At 42.1% G+C, this 13,616-nt stretch overlaps 1 protein-coding gene across 1 annotated transcript in view; it reads left to right on the top strand.

Moving 5' to 3' along the window:
• Positions 1-12,779, top strand: part of SLC22A16 (solute carrier family 22 member 16) — a 32,751-nt gene extending 19,972 nt beyond the window's left edge. The window contains 5 exon segments of the mRNA XM_015600054.1: positions 2,312-2,439; positions 4,825-4,934; positions 5,944-6,043; positions 12,565-12,732; positions 12,735-12,779. Of these exon segments, the coding sequence (XP_015455540.1) occupies positions 2,312-2,439; positions 4,825-4,934; positions 5,944-6,043; positions 12,565-12,732; positions 12,735-12,779 (551 nt within the window).
• Positions 12,780-13,616: the final 837 nt, after the last annotated feature.

Raw genomic sequence — 13,616 nt, 5'->3', positions numbered from 1 at the left:
AGGAATTATGAGAGAAGTCATTTTAAGAAAACAACCTTGCTCCCTTTTTGGATAAACCAATATGTTTATGGAAAGAATCCTTTGTGACTTCATACCCATACTAAATGCCAATTTGAGAAATGATGCAGTATTCCTAGAATAGAGCAGCAAATGGTAGAAAGAAAGGATGGGGTGTGGCCTGGAGTTTTAGATCTTTATGATATAATATTTTAATTTTGATGGAGATATAAATTCTCAAGAAACTGGTCAATCTCATAATTATAAAAATGTTTCCAAGAAAAATATACATGGTTTTTTATTCTGAACTCTCTTGGATTTTTCATGTCATTACTCTTCCAAGTCTTCTTGCTGACAGGTGCTTCTAGTCAATACTTCTGTGCTGTGAAATTTTTGAGCAAGTTTTTCTCTCTTGAGATGGTTTGGGGCTGGTGGGAATTTCAGCTCTGGTTTTATGCCAGAGCTGGTGAAAAATGCAGGTGAAAAATGCTTCAGTAGCTTTAAGGCATACCTTTTGGGTAATGTGGAGATAGGAGTGGAATGGGGTCCGGCTGATTAGAGAGATTACATATTATTAAGTGAAGATATTGTTGGCCCATTGTCCTAATCCTGGAAGGGTTGGGCCTCATTGCTTGCTCCATTTCTATCCCAGTCATAGTCAAGCCCCAAATTAGATGTGGTGTCAGTATCCTGAAGCAAGAACTCAGGAAAAATCAGTGTAGTCTACTCTCACTGTCACTTCAGCTGTTTCATGGTTGCTGCCCAGCTTTACTAGACTCCAGGAGGTTGGTTGGTGGCTTTGCACACAGTCCTGTAGAGGAGAGAGCTTTGAGTCAGACATGGAGGGAGGCAGTGGAGGAGGCGGACTGAAGGAAAGGAACCTTGGCTCACCAAGACCTCGCTTCCAGCCCTTGAGCCATCCCTTATTCATTTGGCTAAAATCATTTACTCTTAGTTGTCAAGTGGGGATAATAATCCAGGCCTACTCCCATGAGGCTCTTTTGAAGATCATTGTCTTATTTGATCTTAAAAGTACTTGCTAAACTCTTAAAAAAAAATAGGGTAGTAGAGATACCTACTGTCCTGGCCTTAACATGGAAGCATGGACCTTAACAGCAAGGTCTGTGAATGGGAGGTGTTTCCTCCAGATCTATTTTTTTTTTTTCGCATTAATGAAAGAGAGAGACTGTCTCTCAGATGATGCTCAGAATATTATTATGATGATGTTGTTATTACTATTATTGTTATTATTATTTGCCTTTGCTTGAGCCAGTTTTTTCCGAGCAACTGCAACTGAGTTTAATTTCTGATGTACTACTAAGAATGTTCACTTAGAAAATATGTATACATCTCTATGATGTGTTCCAGAAGCTGTGGAGAGAGATATATAGGCCCAGACCTGCCCCCCAAGGTGCTTGTAAACTTCTATAGATGAATGGACAAATGCACAGCACTCCTAAGAGGCAGTGGTGGGTAGTGTCCTGAGATCAGATAAACTGCGGAGGGAGGAAAGAACAGGATTTTGGATTAGATGGGTAATTTGGGCTGGTGAACGGTGACTGTTTCCAAGTCACCAAGTAAATAGTCGGGTTGACTCAGTTTTGCTGAGAGCTCTTGCTTGCTCCCTGTTTGGTTCTGGCTGATAGATAATAAAGCTTCTTTGTTCTAGAGCCAAGATTCAAACTTTGGTTCTTCAAGGGAAGGGCTTTTACATCAATTAGGGATCCGACTCTTTAGTTTTTGTTGTGAGGGAGGAAAAAGGGGCCCAAAGCAGAGTCCCTGTTCTGTAGGTGATTCATATTGGATTTTTAAATGTTTAACAATCCATCAAGCAGTCATCCTTAGTTTGTGTACTTGAATTTTCAGTTGTGTACACTGAATTTTCTACTTTAGTTTCTAAGTTTGAAGGTACTGATACAACATTTTCCCCCTAGTTCTGTCAAGTATAAGAAAGCAAAGATCAGATATTATCAATGTTGTCTATTAATTTACCTATTTATTTGTTCAACAGACCTGTCCTCCAGGCACCGTGCTGTGTCCTGCGGAGCTTTCACTTGGTAGGGGATAAGATTCTAGGACAGATGATAAGTGCAGGGTGAATTAAGGGAGCCTTAGCGCATTTCACAGGAAACATCTTCCAGGGAGTTTAAAAGCGGTAGGGCTTGTTGCCTCAGGCAGTTGTTGGATAGTTCTGAAAGGCCCCCGGAAGCAGGGATGAGGCTGGTGGCTTCTGCTGGGAGGTGGGTTAGACGTCAAGGTCCCCTTACACACTCGCACACCATGGCTTATACAAGGCCCTTTTGCTCAATGACAGGTGCAGTGGAAATTCCTGCCTACACGTTCGTGTGCTTGGGGATGGACAGTGTGGGGAGAAGAAACATTTTGGTCTTCTCCCTTCTCTTAAGTGCATTTTTCAGTGGTATGATTATGGTGATCCCCAGGGTAAGTTATTTTATGTTTTATTTAGGGAATGATTAGTTATACTATGATGATTTGATGGGAGAATTTTAAGCTTATTACAGTAAGTATGAAGATCAATTCAGACATATGGACAGAGCATATACATATATTTAAAAATATATTTTCTTAAAAAAATCATTATTTCGCTGTTATATCGAGTAGTACATGCTCACTGTGGAAAATTTAAGGGGAAAAAAAGAAATATGAAAAAAAAATGCCCATAGTTGTACTTCCCAGGGTTGTCCAGTGTTGTGCTTTGTAAACACAATAATCTTGAGTGAGGAAGGTAGGTTATGCCTTCCAAACATTCATTCATTCATTCAACAAAGATCTATCCAGCATCTGTTGTGTGTCAGGTGCTGTTCTAGGTGCTGAAGACACACAATGAATCAAGTTTCTGTAAACATTACGAAGAAAAAACAGGACGAGGCATACAGAAAGACTGTGAGTGGGTTGGGCGCACACATGTGTACTATTCTATTTTATCTAGGGTGATCGAGGATGGCGTGCCTCTGAGAGAAGGTGATGTTTGATCAGAAACCTGAAGGAGGGAGGGAGCCATGGAGACATCTGCAGATATAACGAGTCATATCGTTCCTGTTAAATAGTCTTGATTTTCATTGTGGTAGATTACTAGTTGGCAATTTCTAGTACACATAAATCCTCTGAGGGGATCGTTTTTAAACATGCAGTTTCTCAGTGAGAAACACTGCCATAAACTACTGAAACAACTTTTACATTCCTATATTTTGACAAACCCCATCTCCTAGTATACCTCTTGCATCCACCCTCTACCCCCAAATGTTGTCATAACCTGTATTTTCATTCTATATTTGGAAAATATGGTCACTATAATACTACTTTAAAATATTTTATATAATTTTCTCCAGTGATTATATAATTAGGAAGCAATAGTATCTTAGCATTTACACTTGATCTTAGTCAAAAGGCCAAGAAGCGATTACAGTATCTCAGCGTTTAGAGCAAGGTATTTTAAGTTTCGCATATCGTTTGAAATTTAAGCTAACCAGTGACTTCCTTTTTTAGTAACACTTTACTTCACTTAATTGTCAGGGTTGGTGAATATTTTATGTAATTGAAGTTTCCAGATGATCGATATTATTACAACTGATATAAATGTAACAAAACCACTCAGGACAAGGGTGTCTTCTGCCAATTTAAGGGCACTTCACCCATGCCTGCTGCTGTTTGTGTTTTTGAGTAGTTTGCAGTGATATTAGCTGAGTTGATAGCAGCTGCCTTTGAGTTGGTGAAGATTTAGGGGAACCCCAGAACTTTCAAGTTCTACAGCGGTTAAGCCACAGCAGTAATGCAGAAAACAGAAATGTGGCTGTTGAGGATTTTCAGAAATAGAGCACTAACCCCTAACCACGAATTTCTACCCTTTAATAAAATTTCTTCCCAAATGGTAATGCCAACACAATACAAATTTTTTAAGTCATGTTAATTCATTCAACAGATATTGTCTACAACAGTAATTAAGGTGACAAGGTGACACGAGCTGCTTTAATAGAGTGACTTCACATAATAGACATTTATTTATTGCTCATAGAAAGTCCGATGTGGGTGTAACCTGGTTGGCAGCAATGGGAGTGGTGAGGGGGTGTTCAGCTCCCTGGAGTCATTCAGGGACTCAGGTTGACAGAGGCACTGCCATCCTCAACACATAAACTCTAAGGTCACTTGAGTCTCAACATCCAGCAAACAGATGGGGAGAGAAGAGATGGAATCTCGGAGGTCTTTGCGAGCCGTTGCTGGAAGTGGGATGTTAGGGAAAGCAGGGACTGAGTTGGAGAGGTTTTGTTGTTAAGGAATGCATCAGCCAAAGTGGCAGGGATAGGGGTTGTGGGGAGAAGAGTCTGTATTCATAGTTCAGTTATCACTTTCAAATTATTTTCTGAAGATAATTTATAAGCCATGGAATTACTGCTGCAAAGGGCACAATTTGTTTTTATGGTTCTTTGATTTATCTGCTGGATCAGTTCCAGAAGGAGTGGGTCAATTATTGGTGGAACCAGCATGTCTGGGCATATCTCATTCCATAGCAGTCTTCCCAAGGGGCATTCGATTCTTATTTGGTAATTTGAAATCTCCAAGGCTTGGGGGGGTCACAAGAAAACTTGCCTCTAAATTTCATAAAGATGGAAATCTTTTGCCAACCACGAGTAGCATTTATAAAATAAATTTAAATGGAAAAAAACTCTTCATTGTTCTGAAAAATACTGGAGAATTAGAAAGTTTTAAGGAATAATTTTTATTAAACATTTTTTTATATATAAAATATAAAAGATTTTATATATTTTTAAAATATTATGACGGTCTATTTTGCTAACATATTTTTTTCAGAATCACCATATCTGGACTGTGGTGGCAACAATGGGTGGAAAATTTGGCATAGGCTCAGCGTTTGGCCTCATTTTCCTCTATACAGCAGAGCTGTACCCAACCATGATAAGGTGAGAGTTACTTTTTTTTTCCCAGTTATCTTTCACTTCCATGTCATTTTGTTATATTTGGCCTTTGAGTATAAACGCTTTGTTTTCATAGAAGTTACTGGAGCTTGAAGGTATGGGAAAGTTACATGATGATGGTAATTCTGAATCTGAGGCTTTGTCTATACCTCATTAGCAAGGGTATTAAAGAAGTCATTTTGAAATAATGCTCTATTATCCTAAAACCATTTTAAATCCTGAATATAATTCATGTCTTACACTGACTGGCCATACGACTGAAGGCTAATTTTCTCAGGATGTGTCTCTTGATGTTCTAATGTCAGTTGTACTAGTTTGCTAGGGTCACTGTAATGAAACACCAAAACTGGGTGGCTCATCAACAGAAATTTATTTCCTCACAGTTCTGGAGGTTAGAAGTCCAAGATCAGGGTGTTGGGCAGGTTCGGTTTCTCCTGGGGCCTCTCCGCTTGGTTAAAAGAAAAGATACTTATTCCCATTGAAAGTACATTCTTTCCTTCCTGCTAAACATTCTATAAGATTTCTTTAAATAACTTTTAAAGAAAAGCACATTGAGATATTGCTTGACTTTAAAAAATAAAATGTTCGTAGACAAATTTTTTTGTTCTTCAAAATTCTCTCTCTGAGATACCCTAAACAAATTTCTGCTCTAGAATATTGATATTATCCTCAATATACATGAGGGCCTCATCTGTATACCATGAAGAATGATTTACCTTTTTTTTTTTTCCTATCTTGAATTGCCTTGAATTATCTGCATGCATGTATCCACCACTGTTTCACAGAATGTGGATCTAAATCATGGGTGATTCTTGAAAAATTAAAGTAAAATTATTTCCAAGTATGTTAAGCCAAGCTTAAGTTTTATTATTTATTCCCTGATGGGAGGGTGGACAGGGGCTACAGGAAGTCATTCCATTACTCCTGCATCATCTGTGTTCTACTAGTTTTCTGTTCTTGCTGCTGTCTGTCTGAATACTCTTCTCGTTTTCAGGACGCAGGCTGTGGGAAGTGGCAGTATGGTATCCCGTGGGGGAAGCATCTTGGCCCCATTGAGCATTTACCTCTCCAGCATTTGGATCTTCATGCCCCAGGTGTTTAATCAGTTCATAGGACCTTACCGAGATAGCAGAGAGGTAGACCAGCTAATTGCCTTCTATATTTTTATTTATTGGAAGCAAACTTATAATTCAATGATGGGGTTTTGTAGAAGCCTTATTAACAGCTCACCAGTTGATAAGTAGGGTGGTGGCTGCTTTTTTCTTGTTGGTCAGTTGCCTTCCAACCACCAGTGAACTGTACATCACAACTTTGCCTGCCAGAGAAGGGCCTCTCTTCACCTTTATCATGAAGCTGCATCCACGTAAGGGAGAGCTCTGGTCTTTGTAGTACCTCATGCCTCTGCCTCCGTCACCTGGCCAACCCCAGCCTGCGCTCCTCTACCTGGATCCGCAGGCTACCACCCACCCCCACCCCTCTCCTCTGCCTTCCCTCTGTGTGCCTGCTGGTCAAGGAGAATTCTAGAGGCTGCCTGTTCCTTGAAGGATTCCATGGTGCCTGATGGAGAGGTTTGGGGGCCTGTGGTTTTCAGATGTAAAAACCCTTCCCATCTAGCTGTGGCACCGTGGGCTATTTGCCTGGTTATGAAGAGTGAGCACAGTGTTCCATTTGCAGGCTTCCTCATGTAGGGGTTGAGAGGTTGGGGAATCACGTGGAGCACACTTATACTTGGGTTTAGTAAAACCCTCTGGTCAGGAGGAAGGTGGGAGTCAGGGAGGAGTGGGGGAGTAGGGATCCGGAGCGTGGGGCTGGGGGGCGGCCTGAGGTGCTGCAGTGACTTGGGGGAGAGCCCTGGGCCTGCCGGCCCTCTTCCTCCTCCTCCAGGCTGCCTCTCCCAGACTTCTTAGCTGTATCTTTCTCTAGGCTGTTCCCTCTATGTCTCCTTCAGTGCTCCTCTTTCTTTTTTCTTACTGCCCCTTAGATAGACTCGTTTTCCAAGAGCCATCCTGGCTATCTTTCTCAGTCCCTGCGTGGATAACCTTTCCTAAGTTCTGACTTCTCTTCTGGGCTGCAGACACATTTCTACCAGCCTTATGGATTATTCTCCCCGAGTGTCCTAAGTAGATTCACTGTTGCCCAAACCGAACTGGTGACTTAAATTTCCTCCTCCTCTGTCTCCCACTTTGGGTTAGGAGTCAGTGGCCTTCAGCCCGACACGTGAGCATCAGATTTTTATCTGCCCTGTTCTTCTTCCCCGCTCTCCTCCCAATCCAGGACACTAAATCCTTGCCTTCTTTCTCAAAAACACCCCAGGTTGCCTGCTTCCAGTTCAGTTCCTCATCAGCTTCCGTCTTTTCCCTGCACTCCACCCCTTCGCCCCATCACAATTCGCTGAACCACAGTTCTGCTCCAACTGCCCCGTCACCTTCAGAATAAAATCCAAACTCTGCCCGATTCAATTTCTTTCCAGACTGAACCCCTGCCCACCTTCCCTAGTTCGTTTTGGTTCTCCACTCCCTCTCCACTTCCCCACAGCCCCCTATGCCTCTGCCTAACTGTCCCTCTGTAGAGAGTGTTTCTCTCCCATCTCCTAAACTGGGACCACTGTGGAGGAGGGAGGAAGAGGCTTCTAGGACACATGCAGTGTTTGGTTGTGGGCAATCAAGAGTGTAATTATTTCTGAAACTGTGCATTTGTTTTATACCTTTTTTATACTTAAATCATATTTTATGATAGATAGACATAGACCTCTTTTTTTTTTTTTTCTTTTTAAGAGGTAAATTCAAGAACTATTAGGACTCAAACATCTCAAAAGTAAACTCCATCTGGGGCAGAGCCTTGAAGGACTCCCAGGAATGTAAGATGAGTCGAGGCACTGATTTTTTCCCCATACTTCCATGAAGTTCACGGCCATTGACACAACATGGTCCCTCTCATGAGGTATTCCCAGGCTTCGTGGAGACCAGCTGCCTCACCAGGACCTTCTGGACGAGGCTGTGACTTCCACAGCTGGAGAAATGAGACCATAGCTGGAACCACCTGCCTCATTCCCAGTTCATCCTCCTGTACTGCCTCTGCCGGATGCCTGGTGGGAGGCCAAACGCTGTAGGGGGTTAGATGAGGCAGCCCCATGTGTCTTTAAGATGCAGAGCAAGCCCCACCTCTCCAAGAAAGCCACTCAGAGCTCCTGACTCTCCCCATGTCCGCTCAGCGTTTCGTGTGTGCCCCTCCCACAGCCCACAGTCGCTGTCTGGCTTTATTATTTGCATGTGTGTCCTTGTCCCCCCAGTTAGTGTTGAACTCTTGTAGGAGAGGTCATTCTGTATCCCCACCGCTGGTTCCAGCAAAGCATTTCTTTACTTTATGTGCCACTCATGTTATAATTTGCTTAATGTTTTATGAAGCAATTTAAAACTTTAAATTTAAAATAAAAATAAAATTTAAAATAAATAAGTAAAATTTAAAAAGTTTAAAATAAATTTAAATTTAAAAATTTAGATTTAAATTTAAAAATTTAATTTTTAGGTTTAGCTTTGCCTTAAACAATAATAACAGTGAAATCACGGGTGTTAAACTACTCATATCTTTTTCTGAAACACACTAACAGAATCTCACAAGTAGTAAAGCAAGTGTTTGATACAACCTAAAGTCACCTTGGACACGTAGTTGGTTTCCAGCTGTTCCTTGGGAATCACTGGCTTGTCATGGGCATCCCTCTCGTGTCCCAGAGCAGGCACTCAGCCAGATTTGCTTAGGGTGTTGGGTTGCCACCCTCTTTCCTGGGCTGACTCTGAGGTTGAAATGACATGGGCTGTCTGGCCTGCATAGGGAGGTGTTTTTGGAGAGTCCACCACCCATTTTAGGGTATGGACTTTTCTAGAAGCACCTTCTTTGTGCTAGTACTTGATGCTCCTTAGTAAATAAATAAGAGATAAAAAATAGGAAAGGTGTTTTTTAAACAATGAACTGAAACACAGAAGAAGATAGGTAAATTTATAAAAGCAAACTGCAATAAATTTACTAAAACCGAGTAAAGATTTTTTTTAAAAAGGACATCTGTATCGGTCCACTAAGGACTATGGAGTTTAAAGGGATTTTCATTTTACTTAACAGATCCTTAAGTAGCGCTTGCTCTCTGATAAGCTCTGTTTTAGGTGTTTTACAAAAATTAGTCTTCATAGACTACAGATAACCATTTATTGCTCTTCCCATTTTACAGATGTGGTGACATTACAGAAAGTCATGATTAGCCCAAGGTCACATACCTTCAGGGGACAGAGCTTGGATGCAAACTCCAATAGCATACCTTTTATAGTACAAACAGCGCAAAAGGGAATGCAGAGAAATGAACTCCTTCTCCACCCTGACCCTGACCGCCCAGCTCCCCCTTTCCCAAGACAAGCCCTCTCAGCAGGGTCTTGTGAACATTTGTAGAAATATTCTGTGAATGTGCTTCCTTTGGAGGCCACAGATATTGCTTGTTGTTTTTAATGAGTGAAAAAAGAGAGTATTCAGTTTCTCATTAAGCTTGTTTATGGATGTCAAACTGCCTAGAGAGGCAGTTTGGAGGAACAGAAACCTAATCTAGAAGATAAGTTTGTGTTTTCCCTTTTAAAAAGATGCACATGAAAATCACTCATTCTGATGTTTTTATTAGCTACCATTATTTTCTAGTAATCTAAGTAAAAGTGGATACCTAATTCATATAATTTTTGTATTCATCAATGCATTTGGCAGAAATGTAGTGTGGATCGATTTTGAGTGACCTGTCTGCTGGGTGCTAATTAGCAGAGATGAAAGAGACAGCCTCTGTCTTGAGGGACGTCCAGTCTGGTAGGGAAGGCAGAAGAACAAACAGTCACAAGCCCCAGAGATGGGGGCTGTAGTGAGGAAATGCTGGGGTTATGTGGTTGTAGAAGAGGGCTACCAACCCAGGCTGGGGCCAGAGGGGAGGCTTCCTGGAGGAAGGGGCCATTAATCTGTATCGGAGGGGCCAGTAAGAGTCAGCCTGGTGGAGAGAGATGGGAATTCCAGGCAGAGGAAACGGAAAGGCAAAGGCTTAGAGGGAAAAGGAACGTGGCCAGTTTGGGTTTGGGTGCAAGCATTATTGCTAACACCTGATCAGGGTGGGTTGTAGGAGTCAGGAGATACGTTTGGAAAGATGGGCAGGGGTCTCTGAGGAGGTCAGAAAGGAAGAGCATTTGGACTAAAGGTGCATTTGAGAGGACAAGATGGAAAAGTTGTATGCACAGGATCTGGTGACCAGCTGGGTATGGTGGAGGTGGGGAGCTAGAGGGATGTGAGAACGGTTCCCGGAGCTGGCAGGCACTCAGGAGGGACAGGTTGGGGTGGGGAAGGACAGTATGCCACGAGTGTGGGGCATCTGCAAGATGGGCATGGGGACGCGTCCAGGAGACAGATACCTTTACAGCTCTGGCACTTAGGGGCAGCCCCTGCTGGAGGTACAGATTTGGGAGTCAGCTTAAAAGAGTGAGGGGAGAGTGAAGAGCAGAACCCTGGGAGCACTTAAGGTGTGATGGTAGAGGGTCCAGGGTGGAGACAGGCACAGCAGCCAGGGAGGTGAGGAGGTACCCAGGACCCCAGAGGAGGAGAGGCGGTAAGGAAGGCAGGACAGGACAATGGCTAAGACAGGAACACGTCCGTTGGGTTCGACAGCCAGGGATGTGTGGCCTGGGAACAGCAGCTTCCGTGGATGTTAGGAGTGGGCCAGGCTGCAGAGGGCAGGATGCAAGGAGAGCTGAGAGGGAAGCAGTGACAGCTGTGGAGAGGATGGGCCAGAGGCTGGGGTGGGTGTGGGCTGGGGCAGAGGTCCTTTCACTTCTTTTAAAAGACGGCATTTATTGACTACTTATCCATGGGCCAGGCACTGTTTTAAGTACTGTACACGTGTTATTTAATTTAATCCTTTCAATGGTCTTTTGGGGCAGGTACTGTTATTGTTTCATTCTGCAGATAAGGAAACTGAGGAGCAGAAAAGTTAAGTAACTTGTCCAAGGCCACACAGGTAGCAAGTTACTGGGCAGAGTGGTTTTTGAGATTATGCGAGGCTCGAGAACTTTACTTTTTATTGAAGGAAACTAGCCAGCGGAAAGGAAAAGTTCAAAAATATATGAGAAGGAGAGCAGTCTGCCGATGGAGGGGGACCCTGAGGAGGAGGGGGTGAGAGGCGGTGGAAGCTGGAGAGGGCGAAAGGCTCCTCCTGGCCAGGGGGAGGGAGAGGTGGGGAGAGGGCATTGTTTGTGGGGTGGAGGGAGCTGGCCAGGATGGGGGAGACCAGGCCTTCTGCTTAGGGAGAGAGGGGAGAATGGAGGGTTTGGGGTTTGTTTATTTCCTGATCATTATTCTCACCCCGAAACTAAAAAGAAAAATTCAGTCTTATCTTGGATCTTCCATTTGATTCTGTTTTTTCGTTTAGACTTACTCAGTGTTTTCCAGACCCTGGCACAGGGCTTTTCTGGGGTTTGTACATCAGTGGCTATACCTGTTATGTCTTGAGGCACCAGAAAACACTTTTAAACATCCTTTGGACTGTCATTTTAAATTCTACTACTGCTTCTAGGCTTACTTAGGATTTTTCTAGGACTTAGATTGCCAGCATCCTGCAAAACAAAATAAAAAGCTGACTTCCCGAAAGCTTCCATCTGTTACTGATGTGGCCTCACATCGTGTCACAGTTGCACTGCGTGTTTTATGTTTCTTGTTCTTGGAGGCTGTAAAAGCACCAAGTATGTGATTTATCAGAAAAACCATGCCTTAAATTATTTTTATGGGCTCTTCCCAGGCAGTATTTTTTTGCTGGAGGAATTTAAATTATGTAAAGATGGAACACATTTTTAAAGACTGTATAGCGATTTAGTTCTGCAATCTACCCAACATCTTCATAATGATCAAAAGAATCAATGTATAGACTTTAATTTTTAGTGTGATTTGAATTTTTAAAGGCAGACACCTTGGTGCTAGTCTAAAAGGCCCCCTTTATTTGTCAAAATCTGGAAAGTAAAGAAATACCAAATTTTTAGAGCAAATAAGATGGACCCCTCCCCCCCCAAATAGTGATCAGTTTCCATTGCCCTTTTTTCGGTTTCCTTAAGTTCTATGGGTTTGGTTTATTGAAGCATTCATGCCCGCATGCATGTATGCATTTATTCATTCCCCATCGTTTACCGAATGCAGATAGATAGCATGCTGATTATTGGGGCAGGGACAGGGTTGACTAAGTCCCAGCCCAAGGTTCAGTTGCTGGTTTTCTCCACAAGACTCTGGACTCTGGGAAAATGGGACAGGGAACTTTTTCTCTGTGTAGCTCCTAAGATAGTGCCTGCAAGAGTAATAACGCAGGCAGCAACCGGGACTTATTGAGTGCTGCATGGTGTTTAATGAATGAGTGGAATGATCAGATTAAACCTGGTTGATGAGTTAAAGAACTCCCAGTCCTGCCTAGGTAACCAAAGGTCTTGCTGCCGAATAAAAACGACAGCTGTTATGTCAAATTCAATTCCGTTGCCCTCTGAAAAAGTTTCAGAATTAGTCTCTGAAGGGTACATTTCTTTCCTGCTGTGTCACTTATTTTTATTAATTTTTAAATTTCTTCTAGTTGTTTGTTGGGATTTTGGCCTTTGTGAGTGGACTGCTAACACTAAACCTTCCAGAAACCCTTGGGAAGCCTCTGGCAACCACCTGGGAGGAGGCGGCAGGACTGGATGAGGAAAGATATAGCGATGCAGGCATATTATCTCCCACAACTGATAATACCGATGTTGAAAAAAAATAGAAGCGATGAATTCTAGGGATTCTGGTCTTAGTGAATAAATGTGCCATGTTTGCTGTCTCGCACCTGAAATAGTGTTTACTTTAATGCCTTTGTATTAGAGAGATGTTATTTTCATCTCCCACATGTTGTTTATATGTCTTTTAAAAAAATTGTAAGAAAGTTTTAAGACAATTGTTTTGTAAAAGAAATAAAAACCAAGATGAGAATGCTCTTTTTTTAGACTGCCTTTTTTTTTTTTTTTTATTGCCGCGACGTATTTTTCTGTGTTTGTTCTTCTGTGTCATTATTTCTCAACTTTTTCTCCGCTCATTATCTGAGGGAATACCACCTACTCCAGTAAGTACCAGAGTTGCCCCTGCCCCCCAAGGACTGTCACCTGGGAAGAAGGAGCATATCAAAACGTGTTTGTTTTTTTTTTTTGGCAAAGCCTTTTGAAGATTTTCTGATATTCCTTCTCCTTTTATGAGAATCATAGCTCTAAATTCAAGTCTTTTTTAGTAATTCCCTGTCAAAAAATATTTGTTAAACCATAAAATAATTTAACTATAAAAACTCTAGCTATGAAAAAGATGTTTTGCTTTCTAGCACTCTTGAGCAAAGAGGGCTTGACTGTGTAGACAAATGTCCTTGTGTTTGGTCCAGTTCAGGGACTGGCGTTAGCTAGGGGCTAGGCGTGTGTTTTCTAGTCTGACATTTTTACCTTTCTTTAATTTAGTAAATTCTTTCTGTAAGTCACCTTCACCTTACAGAGAAGCTGTGGCATTTTAGTGCATTGCAGACTTTTAAAAAAATTTACAGATCACTCAAGAAATTGACTTTAAGCGTCATGAGGATCTTTTGCCAACGTAAAAAGAAAGTTAAACATTCTGGCCTTT

This window comes from Pteropus alecto, unplaced genomic scaffold, assembly GCF_000325575.1.
Source record: "Pteropus alecto unplaced genomic scaffold, ASM32557v1 scaffold79, whole genome shotgun sequence".
Taxonomy (NCBI): domain Eukaryota; kingdom Metazoa; phylum Chordata; class Mammalia; order Chiroptera; family Pteropodidae; genus Pteropus; species Pteropus alecto.
The sequence above is the reverse complement of the archived record's forward strand: the minus strand, read 5'-3'. Positions and strand labels throughout refer to the sequence as shown.